Source organism: Neovison vison, chromosome 7 (genome assembly GCF_020171115.1).
Source record: "Neovison vison isolate M4711 chromosome 7, ASM_NN_V1, whole genome shotgun sequence".
In the NCBI taxonomy this organism is placed as follows: Eukaryota; Metazoa; Chordata; class Mammalia; order Carnivora; family Mustelidae; genus Neogale; species Neogale vison.
This window is the reverse complement of record NC_058097.1, coordinates 198,835,345-198,859,495: the sequence shown is the minus strand read 5'-3', so window position 1 is coordinate 198,859,495 and position 24,151 is coordinate 198,835,345. Positions and strand designations below refer to the sequence as shown.

The 24,151-nt window shown below is 42.7% G+C and overlaps 1 protein-coding gene across 2 annotated transcripts in view; it reads left to right on the top strand.

The window, feature by feature from the left end:
* Positions 1–18,259, top strand: part of ATL3 (atlastin GTPase 3) — a 49,487-nt gene extending 31,228 nt beyond the window's left edge. For both annotated transcript variants that reach the window (XM_044259527.1, XM_044259528.1), the window contains exons 9-13: positions 11,913–12,040; positions 12,660–12,716; positions 14,142–14,213; positions 14,602–15,033; positions 16,000–18,259. In XM_044259527.1, the coding sequence (XP_044115462.1) occupies positions 11,913–12,040; positions 12,660–12,716; positions 14,142–14,213; positions 14,602–15,033; positions 16,000–16,086 (776 nt within the window). In that variant the 3' untranslated portion in view covers positions 16,087–18,259. The remainder of the gene's footprint in view (positions 1–11,912; positions 12,041–12,659; positions 12,717–14,141; positions 14,214–14,601; positions 15,034–15,999) is intronic.
* Positions 18,260–24,151: the final 5,892 nt, after the last annotated feature.

Genomic DNA, 24,151 nt, shown 5'->3' with positions numbered 1-24,151 from the left:
GACCGGAGATTGTCAGGCATGGGTCCAGCGAGTGCTGCAAAGGGACAGCACGTTAGCTTAGAGAGACTGGTACTAAGAGTCGGCTTCGGTTTCTGCCGCTGCCTTGGTGTGACCATTAAAGTTCACCTTAACTTTTCCATCTGACATGGTGGTGGTCAGATTCATTAATGATCTGTGTAAGAGGCCTCTTGTAATTACTGGCTTACAAGAGATAAAAGCACTAAAGAAAGGAACACTAAACATTGGTCACCTGATACTTAGCAAGTACAATTAAGTGTCCAAAAGGAAGGTAAGCGATGCGTGGCATGGCTGTGTGTTTTCATCTTTGTGATTCGTGCAGAGCCTGGTGCTGGGTCATATGTGCATGTCAGGAAGTGTTGACTAGGTAGCAGCTTAGAGAAATTAGAGTCGGGACTCTTGGATTCCATTCTCTTATTTTTGTTCCTTATTCATTAAGGCCTTGAGTCATGTAATGCCCAGCCTTCAGCTTACGTGTGTTAAACTAGCCCCTTTGTTTATGAACTTACCTGAGCTTCTCAGGTACCAGGAAAGTAGCAATAAAAATAGCTGCCATTTCTCAAGGCTCCGCTGTATCTCCCGCCACTTCTCTTTGGGCTGCTATAACCAAATGCCTTACACTGGGTGGCTTACCAACAACAGACATTTATTTCTCATGGTTCTGGAGGCTGAAAGTCCAGGGTCAGGGTGCCAGCACGGTTATGTGAAGGCTGTCTTGCTGTTCTCGGACTTCTGGTTGTACCCTCATGCGTGGAAGGGCTAGGGAGCTCCGTGGAGTCTCTTATAAACATGCAAGTGCCATGCACAAGGGTTCTGTCCTATGACCTAATCGCCGCTCATACCTGCCCTACCTGCCAGCACCATCCCCTCTAGGGGTTAGGATCTCCACATACAAATTTGGTGGGGACACAAACATTCAGACCACAGCAGCAGTGCTGGGCTAGTTTTCTTTCCTGCTTCATGTTCCCAGTGATTCCATCAGCTGATACTGTCTCCTTTATCTCACAGATGGAGAAACTGGCTTAGGAAAGTTAAGGAACTTGCTCAGAGTACTCCAATAGTAAGTTGGGGGCGGAGGGGCGGGGTAGAGATGCACATCTAGATTTTTTTTTTTAAGATTTTATTTATTTTATTTGACAGAGATCACAAGTAGGCAGAGAGGCAGTCAGAGAGAGGGGGGGGGAAGCAGGCTCCCCATTGAGCAGAGAGCCTGATGCGGGGCTTGATCCCAGGACTCTGGGATCGCGACCCGAGCCTAAGGCAGAGGCTTTAACCCACTGAGCCATCCAGGCATCCCACATCTAGATTCTTTTTGCCCCAAAGTCATATTGGGCTAAAATAGAAGTTCTTCTGTTACTTTGGGGAAATAATTTAAAGGTATATAATGTTTAGTTTCCAGGAGAACGTGGCTTTTGAAGTGGGAGTTTTTCATAGTCTCGTAATAAACATAAACTACATCATTTTCAACTTATTTGACTGATTTGATCCAAGAACATTAACGTACTTGTTCATTCTAAGATTTACATTCCAGCTGGTCTTCATAGTGCAGAAGAAACGGAGTTTGAGAGACTTAGTTTTGTCTTCTGTTTGTCACTGTGTTGTGTTTTTATGTGGTTGGCAGCTTTCTTGAGCAGGAGACGTCTAGAGCCTGTTAGATGGCAATTCAGAAATCGGAATTTGGGGTCTAGCTTTAGAGAGAAGTCTGCTCAGGCAACACTGGAGCTGGAACCTTTTACCTTAAAGCAGTTGCAAGCGACTTTTCTGAGTAGAGTCTAGAGAAAGTTGAGCATGTAGGTGATGTGTTCCCTTAGGCTTTTAACACTCTTATTAGACCATTAGACAAACCTTTACCAAACCTAACATCGGGTTTGTTCATCACTGGGAGGGGAGGTGTCTGGGGCGTTCCTAAATGAGGCTGCTGGGGAGGGGGCGGCTTCAGTGACTCCCTCGTGCGGTTGAGCCTCAGCATGCTCTCAGGTCATCGGGTAGAGATATACACAAAGGCATTTCTCCATATTTTCAAACAAATAATGTTTCAAAACGTTGTTTTAAAATTCACTTTTAGGGGCGCCTGGGTGCCTCATTGGGTTAAAGCCTCTGCCTTTGGCTCAGGTCATGATCTCAGGGTCCTGGGATCGAGCCTCGTATCCGGGCTCTCTGCTCAGCGGGGAGTCTGCTTCCTCTCCCTCTCGGCCTGCTTCTCTGCCTGCTTGTGATCTCTCTGTCAATAAATAAAATCTTAAAAAAAAAAATTTTTCACTTTTATGTTATCCCAGGAGATAGGAAGAGCTTTTTAACATTTTCAAACCCCGACTTTTGAAGTTTTGTATACTGTTGGGTGTGCATTTCTGTCTGTTTCCTAGGACTGCCAACAAAGTACCACAAACTGGGTGGCTGAGAACAGCAGAAATTTACTGCCTAACAGGTTTAGGAGACCGGAATTCGGAAATCAGGGCGTCCATAGTGATTCCTTCTGGGGGCTCTGAGGGAAAATCTGCTCCCAGCTTCTCTCCTAGCTTTTGGGGTTTGCTGGTGGGCCTTGGCATCCTTTGGCTTGGAGCTGTGTGTGTCGCTCTGGTCTCTGTCATCATATGGCCACTGCCTTTCTGTGTCTCTGTGTGTTCTCTCCTCTTATAAGGACACCACTGTTTGGATTTAGGCTGCCCCAATCTAGTATGATCTCGATTAGTTACATCTGTAAATTTGCAAGGTCATGTCCTGAGATTCCAGGATGACATGCATTTTGGGGGATACTGTTGAACCCTGTATGTATTTGAATATATACAGCTTGGGGCGCCTGGGTGGCTCAGTGGGTTAAGGCCTCTGCCTTTGGCTCAGGTCTGCGGGGAGCCTGCTTCCTCCTCTCTCTCTGTCTGCCTCTCTGCCTACTTGTGATCTCTGTCAAATAAGTAAATAAAATCTTTTAAAAACAAACAAATAAATAAATAAATAAATATGTACAGCTTATCACTAAATATTCAGTGTACTGATTTTCCTATTATATTTATAAAATAGGGAGCAAATTCTGTACAAGTAGTTGTTAGTGTTGTAATTATGTACTGTTTCCCTCATTCATCATTGAACTTTAAAACACATTTATGGGGGTGCCTGGGTAGCTCAGAGGGTTGAGCCTCTGCCTTCAGCGCAGGTCATGATCTCAGGGTCCTGGGATCGAGCCCCGCATCAGGCTCTCTGCTCAGTGAGAGCCTGCTTCTTCCTCTCTCTCTCTGCCTGCCTCTCTGCCTACTTGTGTCTACTCTGTCAAATAAATAAATAAAATCTTAAAAAAAAAACCAAAACCACATTTATGGATGGGTTAAAATCTTACTCTTACATGAAAAGGCAAGTCCAAAGGAAGAAGTACAGATGTCCGTATGTGCTTATGAAAATACAGCTAGTATCACAGTAATTGAGAAAGTGCGAATGTATTGGTACAAATTCATAGTCTTTATGGGTCAGTCTCAAAACTTAAAATGTTTACATCCTTTGATCCGGTATTTCACTTTTAGGAAAGTATCTTAAAGATCTATCCAATAAGTAGATAAAAATCCATGGACAAGGGCATATATCACTGTAGCATAATTATAATAGGGAGTAATTAGAAACAAATGGGTGTTCTTGAGAAACTGTTTAAGTTATGATACATTTGCACTTTTCAAAGTTTATTTTAAAAGTTATTTAAAGTCTCTCTTTTTTTTTTTTTTTTAAGAGAGCAAGGAAGAAGGGGGGAATAGAGAATCTTAAGCAGGCTCCACACACAATGTAGGACCTGACGTGGGGTTCCATCTCATGACCCTGAGATTATGACCTGAGCCAAAATCAAGAGTCTGATGCCTAACCAACTGAGCCACCCAGATGCCCCTATTCAAAGTCCTTTAAAAGATTAAAGTATAGATGAATCTATCTGTGTTTACACAGATGTCTACGACATATTATTAAATGTCAAAAGATTGCATAATAGCATATGTTGTATGATTGCATTCATTTAAAATGTACATTTATAATTATGTTTTTAAAAGAAAAGATAAGAAAAATAAAAATTTCCTTTTTTGCTTTACTTTAAAAGTATTTAGGGGCATCTGCGTGGCTCAGTTGGTTAAGTGTCTGCCTTCACCTCAGGTCATGATTCTGGGGTCCTGGGATTAAGCCCCATGTCGGGCTGTTGCTTAGAGGGGAGCCTGCTTCTCCTTCTCCTCCCTCTCCCCCTGCCTGCTGGTCCCCCTGCTTATGTCCTCACGTACTCTCTCTCTCAGTCAAATAAATAAAATCTTTTTAAAAAAATATATGGGGACGCCTGGGTGAGCCGCTGCCTTCGGCTCAGGTCATGATCCCGGGGTCCTGGGATCGAGTCCCGCATCGGGACTCCCACATCCTTGCTAGGCAGGGAGCCTGCTTCTCTAGCTGCCTCTGCCTGCCACTCTGTCTGCTTGTGTGTACTCTCTCTCTCTGACAAATAAATGAAATCCTTAAAAAAAAAAAATTTAAAAAATATATGTATTTATAGTCTGCCTTGTGTGTCTGTTTCAGGAACTGTAGTCATTAGGAGGATTGTTTATAAAGAATTTTTATTAGCTCTGCAAAGGTTTGTGTACTTTTTAGGGGCTTTGCAGATGGAATTTTTTGTAATTTTAGGGAACCTTTTTAACAAGGTTTGAAGCGTTTTGAGTGAAGCATAAATTGGGCACAATGGCTTGGAGTATTTGGCAAGTGCTTGACTGAGAACCACATAAACTTTATTGCAGGGGACCTGTCACTGGAGCTGATGTGGTTTTCAGAGTTAAAGAAAATGCCTACGTGTTGTCTTTTTTCAAGTATATACTTGTATGATGACTCGGTTGAGATCCTGCAAGCCCCATTCCGTATAGCCTGGAAAGACATCATTTGCTTGAGAGCAGTTGGGGCTAATCCACAGAAGGACCTTAATGTCATTGCTATAGAACATCTACATTTAGTAAGAGTTACATTTTCTGCAAATGTTCTCTTAAGTACTTGAGGGATTACTTTAGTGATTTTATTTTGCTGTTTTTTTGTGTGTGTGTTTTTTTTCCCCCAAAGAATGACCATTTGTTCAGAGGGGAACAACTCGCCGAACAAGTCCTAGTTTTGGTTTAATCACTGCTCATCTGCTGCTTCCTGTTAGCTAGATTAGCTCCCTTTTGAGACCCTTTCAACAGACACAGATGACTCTGTCGTCATCATAAAGAAAGCTGTCATCTCTCTGTTTTCTAGAGCAGAGAGACCTAATGCAGTAGCCCTGAGTTGTTTAGTTAGAAATTAAACAGAAGGGCACCTGGGTGGCTCAGTGGGTTAAGCCGCTGCCTTCGGCTCAGGTCATGATCTTGGGGTCCTGGGATCGAGTCCCGGATCGGGCTCTCTGCTCAGCAGGGAGCCTGCTTCCTACTCCTTCTCTCTCTACCTGCCTCTCTGCCTACTTGTAATCTCTCTCTGTCAAATAAATAAATAAAATCTTTAAAAAAAAAAAAAAAGAAATTAAACAGAAGAGTTTGTAGGGCCCGATCTTCTTTGGCACCAGGAGATTTTGAGATCGTCTGTCAGGAGGTAGTTCTTGTCTGTTCTGAGTCCAAAACTAGTGTGTTGGTACAGCCTTTGTAGAAGCATTAATAGCTGAGGGCCTATTAAATCTGGGTAAAATCGAATATAGGAACAGTCTGGTGCTAGATTGTGCTAGTTTCTTGAGTGAAATGTTTTTGAAATTCTTAGTCTTTTAGTATGATAAAAGTTGAAACCATAAAAAAAGGGTGGTTTTTGTTTGGTTGGGTTTTTTTTTTGGAATAGGTAATACACTGACATGTCTAAAATCCCCAAAAGAATTACAAAGTTTTCAGTGAAAAGTCTCTTCCTTTTCCAGGCTTCCAGAGTTTCTTCAATATGTGCAAGCAAATATGAATCTACACAGACTGGCATAGTCTGTACGCTCTTTTACGGTTTTTCACTCCATGTTATAAAGAATTTGTCCCACTTTTTTCCTTGAAATTTTTTAGTTTTATTTTTGTTATAATTTATGATCCAGTTTAGATGCATCTTATTTTCTGAATGGCTCCCCATTTGTCCCAGAAATATTTACTGAATAGTCCAACTCACCCCCCCACCCTCACTGAAATGTCCCCTTTATCATGTATTAAGCCACTAATCGATGTGTAATATGGGGATTAATCCTTTTTAAAATTGGTAAAGGCCGTACTTTGGCGCCATCCTGAGGAGACTGTGGAATTAAGAGTATTTTGATGGAAGGTTGGTACCCATTTACTTAGGTGGGACAGATTAAAAAAACCAAAAAATATTCTTGATGTCATGAGCTCTTATAATTGATCAGTTGTTTAAGATGGAATGGGAATCGGTAGAGATGAGATGTACATGTTACTATTTAGAGAGAAATGTCATGCAGATTTTAATTTATGAGGCATAAGTAAAGTCTATGTAGATTACAAAATTAAATTGTAAAAATTAAAGCATGGAAAATTTAATTTTATTAGACCTCTGGAATTGGGGAAGGACTCTTTAAACTTAGGAAGAACAAAAGAAATTGTCAAGGAAAAATGGTATTGGTTTGAATACCTAATATTATGCATATTTTTAAAAAAGGCAAACAAATTGGAGAAAATATTTCAATGATTATAGTATACATAAGGATAGAAGATAGCATATTTGTTTATTTTGTGAAGACTGACTATATTCTAATATATCTGTATCACCTGGTAGGGGAAGAGGAAATCAGTTGATGAACCAATATGGTAGAAAGTTTGGTCTAACTAGCAGCAGTAGAAATGAAAGCAAATTAAAATAAAGAGCTACCATTAAATTTTAAAATGTACTGTTAGGTATCTAAAAGAATGCAAAAAAGTACTACATATGTAAAAGGATACATAGAACTTACATATGTAAGATACAAAACCTCATATAATGAACATCAAAATTGGCAAATTTTTTCTGTAATGGACTAGATAGTAAATATTTTAAGTTTTGTGGGCCAGTTACTTGTCTTTGCTTTTATAACAATGCACAGACAATGCATATATGAAGACATGGTGTGTTTTCAGAAAACTGTGTGGACAGTTACACTTAGCAGGCTGTATTTGGCTCCAGGGCTGTGGTTTGCCAGTCAGCATTCCCAGTGTGCTGCTGTTTTCCTCTTCCTGTGTGCTGCTTCCCTATCCCACCTCCCTGACTCCCCGCAGAAATTACCACTATTCTCAATTTTGGTTATTTTGCCCTTGAATTTTTTAAAAAAATCATTATTTGTGTTTGAAGCATGTAGTCTGTTGCTAAGTTTCTTTAATTTTTGAATCTTATAAAAAATAGTATGTGGCTAACTTGTATTTTCATTGAGTTTTTTTTTTTTTTTTAAAGATTATTTATTTATTTATTTGACAGACAGAGATCACAAGTAGGCAGAGAAGCAGGCAGAGAGAAATAGGAGGAAGCACGCTTCCTGTTGAGCAGAGAGTCCGATACAGGGCTCGATCCCAGGACCCTGGGGCCATGTCCTGAGCCGAAGGCGGAGGCTTTAACCCACTGAGCCACCCAGGTGCCCCTTCATTGAGTGTTTTATCTCTCTCTCTTTTTTTTTTTAATTAAAAGTTTTTAGGATGTCTGGTTGGCTCAGTCGGTTAAGCGTCTACCTTCGGCTCGATCGTGATCCCAGGGACCTGGGGTCCCGTTTCAGGTTGGGCTCGCTCCCTGCTCAGTGGGGAATCTGCTTCTCTCTCTGCCCTCCTCCTCCTACTCACACTTTCTCTCTCTGTGTCTCATGCTCTCTCTCTCAAATAAATAAATAAATGAAATCTTTAAAAATTTTATTTATTTAGTTTAGAGTGAGAGAAGGGGCCGAGGGAAAGGGAGAGAGAGTCTCTAGCAGATTCTGCCCTTTGTGCGGAACCTGACATGGGGCTCGATCCCACTACCCTGAGACTGTGACTGGAGCCGAAATCGGAGTCGGACACTCAATGGACTAAACCAGCCAGGTGCCCCCGAGTGTTTCATTTCTGATATTATCTGTGTTACTGCATGTAGTTTAGTTCATTCACTTTCATTGTAGTATAATTGTGCCTTCTGCAAATATAGCACAGTTTATTCTCAATGGAAACATGAGCTTTTCTAGTTTCTTGCTATTAGGAATAGTGCCAGAGACATTTTAGTATATGTGCATGTATGAGGGTCCTCCAAGTATACGTGCTTTAAAAGCAGGATTCCTGGAGGGTAGAGTTTGTATATTTTCACCTTTACTGGCTAATGTCAGAGTATGTTCCAGAGTGGTGGCTCCCGTTACGCTGCCTTCATCAGTGTATGTAGAGATTCCCGTTGACCCGTCTCCTAGGCAATCCTTAGTGTTAGGAGATACTAGCTTTTGCCAAATTAGTGACATAAAATAGTATGTCATTGTGGCCTTGAATTGCATTTCTCTGGTTACTAATGGGATTGAATATCTTTTCATGTGTTTATTTACATTTGTGCTTCCTTTCTTCTGCAGTTCCTGTTCATGCTTGTTCAGTTTTAAATTGGATTTGTCTTTCTCAGCAATGTATAGACCCTTTGTGTGTACTGTAAGATATGAAACTTTGTTAGTTATGTGTTGCACATATCTTCTCCCATTTTCTGTCTTGTCTTTATTTTTTTTTTTATGGTGTCTTAGTTTTAATGTGGTTGAATTTATTCACCTTTGATCTTATTAGTGCTTTTTTCTTTTTTCTTAAGATTTTATTTATCTGCCTGACAGAGACAGCTAGAGAGGGAACACAAGCAGGGGGAGTGGGGAGGGAGAAGCAGGCCTTGCGCTGAGCAGGGAGCCTGATGCGGGGCTCGATCCCAGGAATCTGTGACTACTACCAGAGCCGAAGGCAGAGGTTTAACGACTGAGCCACCCAGGTGCCCCTGTAGTGCTTTTTAAGTCTTGTTTTAGAAAATCCTTTCCTTTCTCCATACACTCACACCTGCACACACACCTTGCTGTCTCTCTCTTTTAGGCATTGTCTTTCATATTTGTGTTTAATCCACTGGGAACTAATTTTTGTGTATGTATGAAGTAGAGATCCATTTTCTATTTTTCTATAGATACCAATACTTTGACATCATTTATTGAATACTCTGTCTTCCCATTATTTATAATTTGTTAGGTTTTTTAAAAATGCTTTTCATTGGGGTGCCTGGGTGGCTCAGTTGCTTAAGCATCTGCCATTGGCTCAGGTCATGATCCCAGGGTCCTGGGATTGAGTCCCTCATTGGGTTCCCTGCTCAGCAGGGAGCCTGCTTCTCTATCTCCCTCTGCCTGCTGCTCTGCCTACGTGCTCTCTCTCTGTCCAAATAAATAAATAAAATCTTTTTTTTTTTTTTAAAGATTTTATTTATTTATTTGACAGAGAGAAATCACAAGTAGATGGAGAAGCAGGCAGAGAGAGAGAGAGGGAAGCAGGCTCCCTGCTGAGCAGAGAGCCCCATGTGGGACTCAATCTCAGGACCCTGAGATAGTGACCTGAGCCGAAGGCAGCGGCTTAACCCACTGAGCCACCCAGGCGCCCCAAATAAAATCTTTTTTAAAAAGCCAATGCTTTTCATTTGTGCAACTTGCTAAACTCCCATTATTTCTAGTAATTTATATGTGTAGATAGAAGGTACTATCTATGACACCTAATGAAGAATGGAGTTTTTGCTTTTTTTCCACATCACATTTTATATTTTTAAAGTTTGTCGTGGACCTGTAGGAAGATAAGGATCCTAGTGCAATGTTGGACAGAAGCAACAATAATGGACATCTTTAACTTGCTCCTGATTTTTCCTGCAGAGTGATAAGTGCCTCTTCAGGGAGCTAGAGGCTACTGACCTGGACTATTCCAGACCCCTTTTGGGTTTCAGCTTAATTTAGGAGTTAATTTTGCCCAAAGTTTAGCACGCACCCCCTCCCCCCCGCCCGCCCCGGTCACAGGGAACGGCCTCAGATAAGCTGCAGCATCATGCGAACTTAGTGCGCCGCTCTGGTCCAGTTCCCTCCTGCCCCTGCTCAGCTCCTTGCTGCCGCAACCTGCACATCCAGGTCCAGCAACGCAACGGAACAGATTCTATGCAGGGGCTTGTCAGGGAGAAGGCCTCCTCAGATTCTCCAGTCCGGAGTACTGTCAAGCAGAAGGCCCAAAACAAGAAAACTCTAGTGTGTTGCAACCCTTGGCTGGCTCAGTCAGTAGAGCCTGACACTTGATCTCGGGGTTATGAGTTTGAGTCCCATATTGGGTATAGGGATTGCTTAAAAATAAAATTAAAAAAAAAAAATCTCTAGCGTGTTGAGAGTTATAAACAACCTTCTTATACGTTGGTGGGAGAGGTATAAATTGGTACAGTCTTTCATAAAAATGACAGCAATATATAGGCTCCATGGAAAGGAAGGGGTGTATTTCAAATGTTAATCATCATTATCTGGCTTTATGGATTTTTTAAAATTCATTTTGAATGTCTTCCAGGAGTGTACATTGTCATTGTATTATCTAGTAATTGCTTTTAGAGGACCATGTATTCCAAGGAAAGAATCTAAGGAAATAAAAGTAACCTGAAGATTTTTTTACAGAAAGTCTTAATTTGTAATTGGAAAAACTTAGAAGCCACTTTGTTTTATTCCCTGCTCTGCCCACAACTCTTACAACAATGTCTGCTACGAAAAGGTTCTGAAAAACTGTTGAATGAATAAAATTTGAAGTCCGATTTCTCAGTTTTATATATTAGGGTTACTTTCTTTTCAGCTGATGTTTGAATTAGTTGGGAACCTTAGAAGATTCCTTGTGTTTTGATTCCCTTGTGTCTTCAGAGATGGACCAGCTTGTTCTCACTTTGAGGAAGGAGCTCTTATTAATGGCTCTCCTGAACCCTCAGTGGGAGTTTTGTAGAAGCTGCAAAGGAGCTGTCCTCTTTCCTGAGATAGTAGCCTTTTTCTTTCAGGATGGCCCAGAAGGTCTTGAGGAGATAATGGAAAATAAATGCCATGATGGCCGCCTGGGTGGCTCAGTGGGTTAAAACCTCTGCCTTTGGCTCAGGTCATGATCCTGCGGTCTTGGGATCAAGCCCCACATCGGGCTCTTTGCTCAGCGGGGAGCCTGCTTCCCTCTCTCTCTCTCTCTCTCTGCCTGCCTCTCTGCCTACTTGTGATCTCTGTCAAATAACTAAATAAAATCTTAAAAAAAAAAAGCCATGAGGAATAGGTGCTTCTGCTTCTTTTAGCATAAAAATGAACTACAGAAAAGCAAATGAATGATGAATAGTGATTTCTCATGGATCCAAGGGGAACATGAAGGTGTGGTAAGGGAGAGGACTGGAAGGGTTGATAATTGATTTTTTTGAAGACTGTGTTAGTAAAATTCTTTAAAAAGTGAGATTTCGTGAAATATTACGGAGTAGACTACATCCTGCAGAACGAAAACCAGGGGAAGGATATTCTGTGTGTTCTGTTGTGGACTAGGCAGCCCTTAATCTCGAGAAGGGAAGGAAGGAGACGGTCCAGGTACACTCTCACAGAGGTCCATCAGCGATGTGGCCATGGGCAAAAAGTGTCAGACATGGTTGGGACTCTCTCACCTCACTTTCTTTCTTATCTTTTTTTTTTTTTTTTAAAGATTTTATTTGTCAGCGTGGGAGAGTGAACATGAGCTGGGAGAGGGGCAGAGGGAAAAGTGGACTCTCCGTTGTGAAGGGAGCCAGATGTCAGGTTCCATCCCTGGACTCTGGGATCAGGGTCTGAACCAAAGGCAGACACTTAACCGAATGAGCCACCCAGGTGCCCCTCCCTCCCCTCACTTTCAAATGTTAAAATAGATAGACTGAAGATTGCATTTTCTGCCCATCTTGGTCGAATAAACCCGTTTGGCTTACTGTTTTCTTCTTCGTGGTCTTGTGAACAGATATTGCCAGTGAATTCAAAGAGCAGTTACAGGTCCTGATCCCATTTGTGTTAAACCCAGCTAACTTAATGGAAAAGGAGATCAATGGCTCAAAAGTCACCTGTCGGGGGCTCTTGGAGTATTTTAAGGTAAATATGGGTTTTAATTATCAAAATATTTGACTTTTGGTAAAACTGATCTAGGTCATAAACTAACTTGAATTTTACTATTTTCAAGCTTAGGGACAAGTTTCTCATGGGGGAGATGGGGAGAGGCATTTTCAGAGCCTCCAGTGTCCTTCCAGGAGTGGGCCACTGGGTGGCAGTATCGGTCTAAGAACCAAATGGATGTTCTTTGCACTTTCTTAGAGGAGTAATTACTGTGGCTAAAGGAAGATTGTTCCTCAAGGAAGATGGTGTGGACAGGAGGTGGTTAGGAAGTTGCCGTGAGTAGGAGGAGACGGCACCTAGATGTGACATGGCTTCTTCAAGGCGGACGGTCACTGTGCCCACAGGTAGTGGTGAGGCCAGTGTGCATGGGGAATCTGGTGGGACTCCTAGTCTTGCTAGGCTCGTGCTGCTTGAGAACAGTTTTAGTTAACTAAAAAATGCTAACATGCACTCAAAGGTGTGTTGTGTTTTTGCTAATTCCTGGGTGTTGATCTAGGTCTTTAGGAAAATGCAGTTTGGTCACTTTCTAAACATTAAAGTAGTATTAAATGTGACAGAATCACATTTTTCACAGTCGTTTCTATGTTTATATTCTAAGGCATATATTAAAATTTACCAAGGAGAAGATCTGCCTCACCCCAAATCTATGCTTCAGGTAAGCAGTTCTTTGACGTCCTAAATGATACTGTTTGATACTTGTTGACCTACACACAAGAAGCCACGTCCTTTGAGAATGTGGGTGCCTGGGTGGCTCAGGCAGTTAGGTGTCCAACTCTGATTTGGGCTCAGGTCATGATCTCAGGGTCCTGCGACTAAGCCCGTGTAGGACTGTGTGCTCAGTGGGGTGGTCAACTTGAGAATTCTCTGTCTCCCTTTCCCTGTACCCCCCCCCCACCGCTTGTGCACGTGCTGTCTAAATAAGACTTAAAAATGAATACTGTTGCTTTCCTTGCCTGTTTATGCTGAAGTATGTTAATTTTTAGCACATTCTTCATGGTGACTGTCCCTGGTTTATTTTTTATTTTTTTAATTTTTTTACAAGATTTTATTTATTTATTTGACAGAGAGGGAGGGAGGGAGCCAAGCAGGGGAGAGGCAGAGGGAGGGGAGAAGCAGGCTTCCCACTGAGCAGGGAGCCCGACATGGGGCTCTATCCCAGGACTTTGGGATCACAACGGAACAAAAGGCAGATGCTTAATTTACTGAGCCACCCAGTTTTTTGTGTATATTCATGGGGATACAGTTTAAGCAGAACGGCCCCTCACTGGGCCTGGTCTTCCCACCAAACGTACTGTGGAGAGCACTGTTTTATTATACCCAGGTAGAATAGGCCCATTTATCTTAGATAAATTATTGTCCTGTTACCTGTTGTCTGCTTTAGTAGAACACGTCCTGGCATACCTCTTTACTGCTTACTGGTCAGGTTTTTTATTTTCAGCCACTTTTATTTACAACATTTTGCTATTTTCAAGATGTCATTTTGTTAACACAATTTCTGACTTTCATGTGCAGAACATAAGGCCATTTACTGTAAAATGTTTCTTTTTTTTAAAAAAATTATTTATTTCTTTGACAGAGAGAGAGACAGCGAGAGAGGGAACACAAGCAGTGGGAAGGGGAGAGGGAGAAGCAGGTTTTCCGCTAAGCAAGGAGCCTGATGCGGGGCTCCATCCCAGCCCCCTGGGATCATGACTCGAGCCGAAGGCAGACACTTAACTGCCTGAGCCACCCCGGCGCCCCATGTTTATTTCTTTAGTAACAAAACATTTTCACAAAGAAAGCTAGAGTTTGAAGTTCACAGAAAGACAAATTTTTTCCCTTCTTTTTTGACCCACATCTATTTCTTAATGGTATTTCTAGAGGTTAATTGATGATAAAGACTCTATGTATAAGGATGTTTTTTGGCAGAAAAGGAATATTTTCTTTCATAAATTGGGCAATGTAGAAACCTAAAAAATGGCCGAAGTATCCTAAAAAAAAAAGGAAGAATGGGGCAGGGTGAGAGGACATTGGCACTTGGTTGTTTGTGGAAGAATGTTGAAAGAGGGGATTCAGAGTTTATGCTTTCCTTTCTTAAAAGGCCACTGCTGAAGCCAACAATTTAGCAGCTGCAGCGTCCGCCAAAGACATTTATTATAACAACATGGAGGAGGTATGTTGGGCACGTGTCTTATTCTAACATATCTGTCACCTGGGCCTGTGGCCGACTTCGGAAGCCCAAACTGATCCTGTTTAATGTATCTGAAGCCGACGAGACAACAGAGCTGTGTTCAGGTCCCCCTGGTAACTGGGGTCTTCTAGTTCTTTCCATTACTAAGCAAGAAGAAAGCAAGCTTTCTTCTGGTGCAGTTAATGTCACCCTGCTTATTTCAGTGTACTTTTCAGAGAAGTGAACCCAGACTTTTACCGGTCTTGGTCATCATTTTAAAGTTAATTTCTCATGTCTTAAAATGTTCTGACTTTTTCAGTTTTTTTACTTGTTTCCTTGGGCACTTGTTTTCAAAGGGATCTTCAACATGTTATGTCTTTATTCTTTTTAGGTTTGTGGGGGAGAGAAACCTTACTTGTCTCCAGACATTCTAGAGGAGAAGCACTGTGAATTCAAGCAGCTTGCTCTGGACCATTTTAGGAAGACCAAGAAGATGGGTGGGCAGGATTTTAGCCTTCATTACCAGCAGGAGCTGGAGGAGGAGATCAAGGAGCTCTATGAGAACTTCTGCAAACACAATGCCAGCAAGAATGTCTTCAGCACCTTCCGAACCCCCGCGGTGCTTTTCACGGGCATCGTGATTTTGTACATAGCCTCGGGCCTCACTGGCTTTGTTGGTCTTGAGATTGTGGCCCAGCTGTTCAACTGTGTGGTTGGGCTGCTGTTAATAGCACTTCTTACTTGGGGCTATATCAGGTACTCTGGTCAGTATCGCGAGCTGGGAGGAGCAATTGATTCTGGCGCAGCGTACGTACTAGAGCAGGTGAGTGGGGCCGCTGACCAGGCTGCGGGTGACAACCACAGATGCTTGTGCCTTTATCGTAGAGTGTTGCCACTTGGGAGAGCTTCACAGTGAAAGAAGGCATGAGAAACTTCCCCTGGCCGGTTTTTGTTTTTTGATAGGCACTACGTTGTATCATCCTTCTTTAGAATGTTCATATGTATTCCTCATAGTTTGTTTCCATGCCTGAAAACTGCCCTCTAATGCGAGAAAGTTCCGACTTAGACATACTGTGTTACTCTTGGGGAGCTTCTAACCACATGCTCTTCAGACACATTTCCCGTGTGATTCTCCCCTCCTCCGAGGTTAATTTGCTTCACTGAAAATCAGGAGCTTGGGAAATCTCTCTGTTTTGAGTTCTGCTAATGGGTGGCATCTCTTTCGCTTTAAATCTTTCACAAAGCCAATGGCTGTTGACATTGACGTGTTTTCCAGGTGCACGGATCTCTGAGCCTGATTTCTTTCTCTGAGTACTGTGAACGGATCCGTTAAGTCAGAAGCTTTTGAGGAGCCAAGATGGCTTCCCACACAACTAGGCTAGCAGAGCAGAGGCTTAGCTAAGTCTCTGCTGCCGCAGGCTCCCCGACACCTGCATTTTCATTTCCTGATTTTCTTTCTTTCTTTTTTTTTTTTAAAAGATTTATTTATTTATTTGACAGAGAGAGATCACAAGTAGACAGAGAGGCAGGCAGAGAGATAGAGGGAAGCAGGCTCCCTGCTGAGCAGAGAGCCCGATGCGGGACTTGATCCGAGGACCCCGAGATCATGACCTGAGCCGAAGGCAGCGGCTTAACCCACTGAGCCACCCAGGCGCCCCCATTTCCCTATTTTCTGAGAACCTAACCCATGATGTAGACAGAGATTTCTGCAGGTTTCCCTCCGAAGTCTTTCTCTTGGTGCTGAGTTGTCTTTTATTAACTGACATGTTGAATCAATGGACTCTTGCAGGCTACTTCTCATATGGGGAATTCCACTCAGGCTGCGATGAGGGATGCTGTTGTTGGGAGGCCCCCTGTGGATAAAAAAGCTCAATAGCATCTTGACGAGGGGATCCAACGAGAACGCCGCCAGCCCTTCCTGATGTCTGGGTTTCTGCCACGCCAGGTCCAAGTGCAGAGGAACGCAGATCTGGGATCACCTGGGAAGAGCTGAAACTCAGCAGTAATAAATTAATAGACAGACCTTTCCCGTGGCTTCATATTCTTAAACCTACTTCCATTGCTATTGGAAGCATTTCTTTTCCTTGCTGATATAGATCCACGCCTGTGTCTGTTTTCTTATTACTCTCTGCTTTGTGCACTTTATGGGGGAGAAAGCTAAAGGAAAAACTGCAAATGTGGTTTTAAATCCTGTATGTACCACTCAGTGCCTTTTAAGATTGTATCCAGGCTTTTGAGGACACAATAGGGAGGGAATCAAGAATAACCTCATGAAAGATGCTGTTTTGGGGTGAAACCGGTCTGTTCTTTTATACCTTACTATTTAAAAATGTTTACAAAACTTGCAAAAGCTTCAGAACAAAAGACTGAAAGTGACGTCATTACACTTTTAAAATCTTATAATGTTAAAAAATCCTGCTTACCAGAGAGTGTGGAAAAACCACAACCTATTTAAATCCACCATACACTGAAATTTATGGTCTTTTACTGACAGGCTGACAGTTTTGTTGGAACATACTCTGATTTTATTTTTGCCTTCGTTCCTCTAGCTTCTTTTTAGAAAAGAGGCAAACATGCCTTGAAGAGCCAGAATGGCTCATAATGAAAAGAGTAAGCGCGATACTTTAACCAAAAAAGCTTGAGTTTAAATGAACTGTGTGACCTCTGATAAGTCACTTGAACTTGTGCCTTGGTCAGATTCACTGTTTGCAGGTTTATATACACACATGTATTCTATATATATCTCACGGTTGTCATTTAAGAGGTCTTGTTTCAAGAGTTCTCCATAAGAACAGAACTTGATTGAGGACTAAAGGAAAGACATCACCAGACATCACTGCCTTCAGTTGTCCTGTTTCTTGTGGCCTAGGAGTAAATCAGGTCTTTATCCAAAACATTTACTTATGTTCTCCTGGCCACTAATCTCTTTAATAATAAAGCTAAAATTGTCAGTTTTGTTCAGTGAATCTTCTTTTCTTTAACCTCACTTGACTGGTAGCTTTAAAATAGCTTTGGCTTAGTGAGGACTGAAGTCACACCCAAATGTGGACATGGTCTAGAAGTGTCTAAGAAATCTTTTTATTTACCTTGACTGGGTGATAACATTTTATCTATGAATTGCCTTTTCCTTGGATTATAATGGTGAATTGTGGATTTTTAAACTCCATAAAACTTGCCTGTAAGTATTTACATAAACTTCCAGGTAGGAGAGCCTTAATTCTTAAGATAATTTTTATTGTGGGAGGGAGGTAGAAAGGCTCAGGTGAAACCCAAGTGTAGATTCTACACCCATGAAGACGTCTGAATGGAAGGCAGAAGAAAGAAGCGTGTAATCTCTTTATCAAAGAATTTTCTTCTTACTACTTTAAACACTTCACCACTGAAGTATTTTTATGGGTCTGAATTAATTCCAAGCATTTTATATTTTTTTTCATGTCTACATACCATCTTGCCCTGATATTCAGTTGCCATTAAATTTTAGGAAAGTTCCAGCTTGTTCTAAAAACTGTTTACTTGCATATCAGTGATGCTTAGTGTTGACTGTTAAATTGGAAACTTCTCTTTGAAATTGTGGTGCATTTTCAGGTGGCCTCACATCTTCCTGGAGGTTCATAATATTTGCTAAACGCCTTGCAGATGTTGAGGTACTTGACTTTTAATGCATTGTAGAGGCACATTTATAGATTTCAAATGTTGTCTAGAGTGATGCTTTTAATGGTGAGAAAATGATGATGTGTCTAAAACGTATTTTAATACTAAAGTATTAGAATTTTTAAAGTGAACCAGTATGTGGTAATGTAGGACTTTCTTAGGATTTAGTTACTGTTCAAATTCACCATTTCTGTTTTGATCTTAAATAATTTGGTTAATTCCCTGGGGAAGCCTTATTATTTTTGTCTTTATAGGTTAACTTATTCTGGCTCTGGAAAGCATTGGATCAAGTTTTCTCAATGATGATCCTTAATGAGTTTTCTTTGGCTTTCATTTCTCTATTTTTCCAGTAAATTGGTAGCTTTATGTCAACTTTTTCAATAAAAGATGCATTCTCATTGCTGGCTTTGAATAATCCAGGGAGATTTATAACCAGGTTGAAAAGCATGTCTTATACCTCATAACTTCCCGTAGCCTTTAGTTTGTGGGTCAGAGACATTGCTTAGGCGTTTACACTGCAAATGTTTGCCTGGTGTGTGTAGCTTTGCCACTCGTGACCAGCCTTTTCACAGAAGCATTTATGGTTTGCATGTTTCCAGCAGTTATATGGGGCATTGTCCTATTAATGTATAAAAGGAGGTTTTTAGAATGTCTATAGGAAGTATTCATTTCAGGAAAAACAATTTTTAAAAATCCAGTTCGCTTTTTATAGTAAAAATAATAGAATCAAAATTTCAATTCTTTCATGAGAATATCTTTCTGGATTGGTTTGTAGATACAGTGGGGGGAAGGGATCATGTGTGATGACCCAGCGTCTTCAGAGCTGTACCCTGTTTTAGCGATATACCAACAGATCTGTTCCGCGGGGGGCTACCTATTAATGCTGTCTTCGTACTTGGTAGAATTGCCTGTGAATATCATTTTGCTGTATCCATTCTTTCTCTTGTCTCTTAACATGAGATGAAAGGCTTTAGGCAAATAAACAGACACACTGCCTCGTTACTGGCCGAGCATTCCATTAGCAGGCCATAGCCAGTGTTTTACCTGCCTTATAAAAGTGGTGTCTTGGATAGGGTGAGTTTGGATGGGTCCCTATGTATTATGGATGCGTTACAGATAAGTAGGTTGACCTAAGCCCAGGCAAAAGTGATTTAAAAAAAAAAAAAGTTCTATTTTTTTCCTGGAGTTTTCTTTCTTTTTTTAAGTAGTTTATATGGAAGTCTTCATCAGACTTTTTCCCCCAAAGAAATATTGAAATGTAATTTAGGAGGATTTAGGATGGCTACCATCCAAGTAAGCCAGTGTGGGCTACATCTTCCTGGCTTACATTTAGATCTGACAAAATTTTAGTCAAGGAATAGGGCATAATGAAGACAAGCTTCAGTCATGAAAGTACAAGCTGTTTGTGTAAGTGGTTTTTTCCCATTGTAAGAGCCCATTTGCTGTGATGAGTTAGTTTTTCTTACTTACATCGTGTTGTAATGTTTTGGCTCTCATCTATGTCAGAGTGCCTGAGACGTATTTGGGAGACTTGTTTAAAACCATTCTGATCACTAGCTTTATGTCAGGGATTGCCTCCGTGGGTCTGGATTTTGGCCCTGGAATTATCCCTTTGATATCAGTATTGGAGGAGGCTCAGAGACCGGTGAGAGAGCCGAGCGGACAGACAGGTGCTGCCTGCGGCTCCAGATAGGTTCTCTGTTGCCAGGACTAGAACCGATGGCTCACCGTGTTCAGAGTCATAGGGGCGATGTCTTTCATCTAGAGAATTAGCTAAGCTTGTTAAAGCTGTTTTTCTAAATTAAGATATCCTAGTGCCTTCTCTGAAAAATGAATGTACAAGTGTCCTGTTTACTAACGAATGTAATTAGGATTTAAAAAAAAAAAAACACTTTTTGAAGGGTGTTTTTTAAAAAGGAAAATTTAGCACTGTGACTTGAACCCCTCATCTTTCGTGCACAGAACACCTTAAGCTAATAAAAATAAAAACGAAGGAGAAAATAACAAAATTCATGACAGAAGTACCCCCATAACAAGAACTTTCCAGAACAGGTCTAGGAGCAGAAAGATTTCAAAAGAAAATGTTCCTCCTTGGAAGGAATTTTCATGTGCTGGAACTAAAATTTAACTGTAGTGCTCTTCTGACCAAGGAAGGGTTGCATTTGATTCCTGAAGCTTCCTAATTTAGTTGGCTAAATGCTGCCATGGACTTAAGCCTTAAAGGGATCCATATTAATCCTGAGCGTCTACAAGTTTTCTTTTTCTTTTCTTTATAAAATGATTTGTTGAAAATACTTTCTTTCTCCCAGACCCTTGCCTTTGAATGGCTTTAAAATTTAATACCCGTTTTTAAAAGTGCAATGGGATGAGATTATGCTATTAGTTTTAAAAGCATGTTTTCTGTTTCTTAGTTGTAAGGTCATTTAATTGAATAAAGATTATAGCACCAAGTCTCGTGTTTTATTTTGTTTCTTTCTCCGTTCTTTAATACAGGCAGGTCTGTGAAATAGATTTGGGCTTGGCAAAGTGAATAGGATATCTGAGGGGAGGGATAATAACTCCATGTCTGGGGTGGTTAGTGGTAACGTGGTTCGGGTGTGTCCCTTTCTCCATCTTGCGAAACCGTACCGAACGGTGTTGCTAGCTTAGTGCTGGAGAAGGCTGAGGACTTGGAAGTATTGCTTAAAATCAAACACAAATTTTATTTACAGTAACATGGACTTGTGAGGACCCTTGAACTTGCAGCACTTTCCTTTGGTTGCCCCATCTGGTTGAATGCTTCCTCTTTGGGAGGGGATGAAGCTCTATCTATCACTGGTGACCTTGGAGCCAGTGGAGAAATTGCACTGGACTTCCCAAATACTGGCTAATTGCTACACATAGCCCATTTGGCCCTGCAGTAAGATTTCTAGTATGTTTATAGTTCAAAACATATAGTTGGGGGGGCGCCTGGGTGGCTCAGTGGGTTGAAGCCTTTGCCTTTGGCTCAGGTCATGATCCCAGGGTCCTGGGATCGAGTCCCGCATCCGGCTCTGCTCAGTGGGGAGCCTGCTTCCCTCTCTCTCTCTGCCTGCCTCTCTGCCTACTTGTGATCTGTCTCTCTGTCAAAGAAATAAAATCTTTTTTTTTTTTAAAGATTTTATTTCATTTATTTGAGAGAGAGAGACAGTGAGAGAGAATGAGCGAGGAGAAGGTCAGAGAGCGAAGCAGACTCCCCATGGAGCTGGGAGCCTGATGTGGGACTCGATCCCGGGACTCCAGGATCACGCCCTGAGCCGGAGGCGGTCGTCCAACCAACTGCGCCACCCAGGTGTCCCAAAGAAATAAAATCTTAAACATACATATACTTGTTGTGGTCAGTAGCCATCCATCCCTCCCTCTCTCCCTCTGTCTCTCTCTCATGGTCATATGGAAGGTTCCAGGCTAGCTGTTGCACTTGTGTTCATCACAGTATAGTTAGGGAAAGTGCAAACTAACAAACTGGTAGGATAGGGAAGGTATGGTGCACACCGGAGGGCTACCATCAGAGTGGCGATGCCCCCCATAGCACAAGCCGGGGAGAAGGAAAGACAGGTGGGGAAAGTGGGCGTGTGTGGCTGGGGAGAAGCCAAGCAAACTATGGTTTGTCTTTGGGGCATTGACATTCTTGCCTTTGATTACCATCTATCAGTTTGCAAAGATGAGTTCAACTCTAGCAGAATCAAAGAAGAACTGATGGTAACTGGATGTCTGGGAGCAAAATTGACATCAGGCACTGGAAGAACTCATGTGTCAACAGGGCAATTACCTCATGTCTGTGGCGGCTGTATTATCTGTGTTTGCAGATGGATTTCTTCTGTGCTGCAGGGGAGGTAAGGGACAGATGGTTCCAGGCTTACATCATACCACTTTAATGTCTCCAGGGGGAAGAGCCCTTTTTTTTTTTTTTTTTTTTTTAACCCACAGCCTATTTAAAAATGTGTGTGTACATAGCTCCAACTTAGAGAAGGCTTCTGATTGGTCTGGCTTGGGTCATATGTTCCTTCAGGGTCAGTTGCTAGAGCCTGGGGGCTGGGGCCTGATAGCCGGACCAAGGTCACATGTGTTCCTAGTTCAGGGTGCTGTGGCACGGTGATTTGGCAGGTCCACCGGAAACACAGAGTCACCAAGTGAAAGACTGCTGGACAGACAAAAAACAAATGCCCATCACAGTCCCCAGTGCCCCAGACTGTTGCTCCATTTAACAAATGGGAGAATGAGAAAGCCTGGAACATTTCAGGAATGTTCTTTCAAAGGGAAGTAGGTGATTATGCTGCACATTTATGCAGGGGAAACTCTTCAGAGCCTCTCAGATTTGTTCTCATTAGTGGACCTAAGGCGTTTCAGAAATCGGTTCCAGGAGGAAATAATTACACTTCACCTTCCTTTTCTTTCATGAAAACCTGATTTTTCTGGTCAAACGGTCACAAAGCCACACCAGAGTAGCCCGGGTAAGTGTTAAAAAACCTGTTTTCAGTCAGCAGGGACTCTTAATCTCAGGGTCTTGAGTTCAGGCCCCACATCGGGCACAGAGCCTACTCAAAAAAAAAGAAGAAAGACTATATTCAGTTGACCTTGATGGGAGTTTTCCCCAGATGAGTGTTCAGGTATTGAGAGTTAATGTCAAGTAACAGAAACCCTCGTGTTCTCACCAAGTGTTCCTAATGGATTCTGCTCCTTTAAATGTGGTTTGCTGGCCCCTTCTCTCTCTCTCCCCTCTCTCCCCTTCCCCCTTTCCTTCTCCTGCCCTGGCCTTGCTACCCCTCCTACACCACCTGCTCAGGATCCCCAGAGGGTCTCGTGTCTTCAGCATAAATTTGAGCCATTTTCCCTTAACTTTCTCAGAGACTCCAAAACACTAGATTCTCCTGGGGGAGCCACTGTCCTCATTCGAAGGCAGAGAATGGGGACATTGCAAATAATGACCATGACCCCGCCTCGGCCCACCATCACCCCGTCCCCTGCCACACAAAGAGCAGGGCTCCATGGCTGCAGTTGCAGAAAAGACCAGAGGCTTTGGAGTCAGCGCTCGGTTTCCTGGCATGGCTTCCCATGCGAACACTGGTGGTGGACTTGGGAAGGGGCCTGGGGACGCTCTCGCTGGTGGTGGCACCAACATCGAGGGGTAGCTTCTTGGCCTGGGGTCTTACAGAGCTCCACTTCGTGGCGCTGTGTGGAAGGTGAAAATCACTTTCCTGACACCGTCATTCGTCAGGATGCTTTTTGTTTTGTTTTCCCTGGCACAACACTCAGGAATTGGGCAGTCACCTCTGAGCAGTTCTGAAAGCAGAGAGTCCGGAGAAGCAGAAGTCAGTCTGGTGTTCTCCAACCCCAACCTCTGCACCTTGGGTTTGGAGTGCTTTATGGATAGTCACTTGTTTAATATGCAAAACGATTTGTTGGGTGAGTAGCAATGCCCATAAAGCTCTGGTATGTATTTGCGTTGCCTCTGACTCTCCCATTGGGAAGCTGGTGACTGACGTGTGATGTCATTGACGAGTCTGTGCTTTTCCTCCTGTTAACAGCTGACATGTCCCCACGAGGATCTACCACGTGCCACGCACCAGGCTCCGTGCTTTGTAAGCATCATTTCATCTGCAGCTCTCCCTTCGGGGAATGTATTTTCACCTGTGATCTTACATATTGTCCAGCATCACCATTGCTCTGTTTACGAGATGAATAGACCAGGCTCAGAGGGGGACGGGTGTCCTGGACCCTACAGCCAGCAAGTGACTGGGCCAGGATGTGGCCCAAGCATCTCGAAGGCAAGGGGCAGGGCTGTCTGGGAGTGGGGACAAGAGGGATGAACAGGAGCTCGTTCCACTCTTAGCGAGCCAGAGTCCAGCCAGAGCCGGGTGCCAGGAAGGGCCTGTGTCTGGTCATTCATTCATGGAATCCGAGCTGTGGACCTGGTTTGGGGGATATCTGATGGCTTAAGACCCAATCGTGAAAAGGGCTTTCTTTCTGCCGGACCTCTGAAAGCCTTCACATGGTTTTCAAATTTAATATAGTTTTCAACTGTAAGCCCACTTGAATGGAGGAGATAAGTCAACGGAGGACAGTCCAGCGTGGCGTGTAATACAAGATGGGCGGCCCGAGGCGCGTATGTGGAATCCGCAAGGAGGTGGTGGCGCTGGAACTGGGTTCAGGGGCGCCTCTAGGTGGAGGAGGGCGTAGGGAGTGGCGGTGAGTGGGAGGCATCCCGGCCGGTCTGCCCCAGGGGCTGGAGCAGGCTGTCCCTGCCGCGGGGCCGGGAGCTCCGCGAGGCTCTC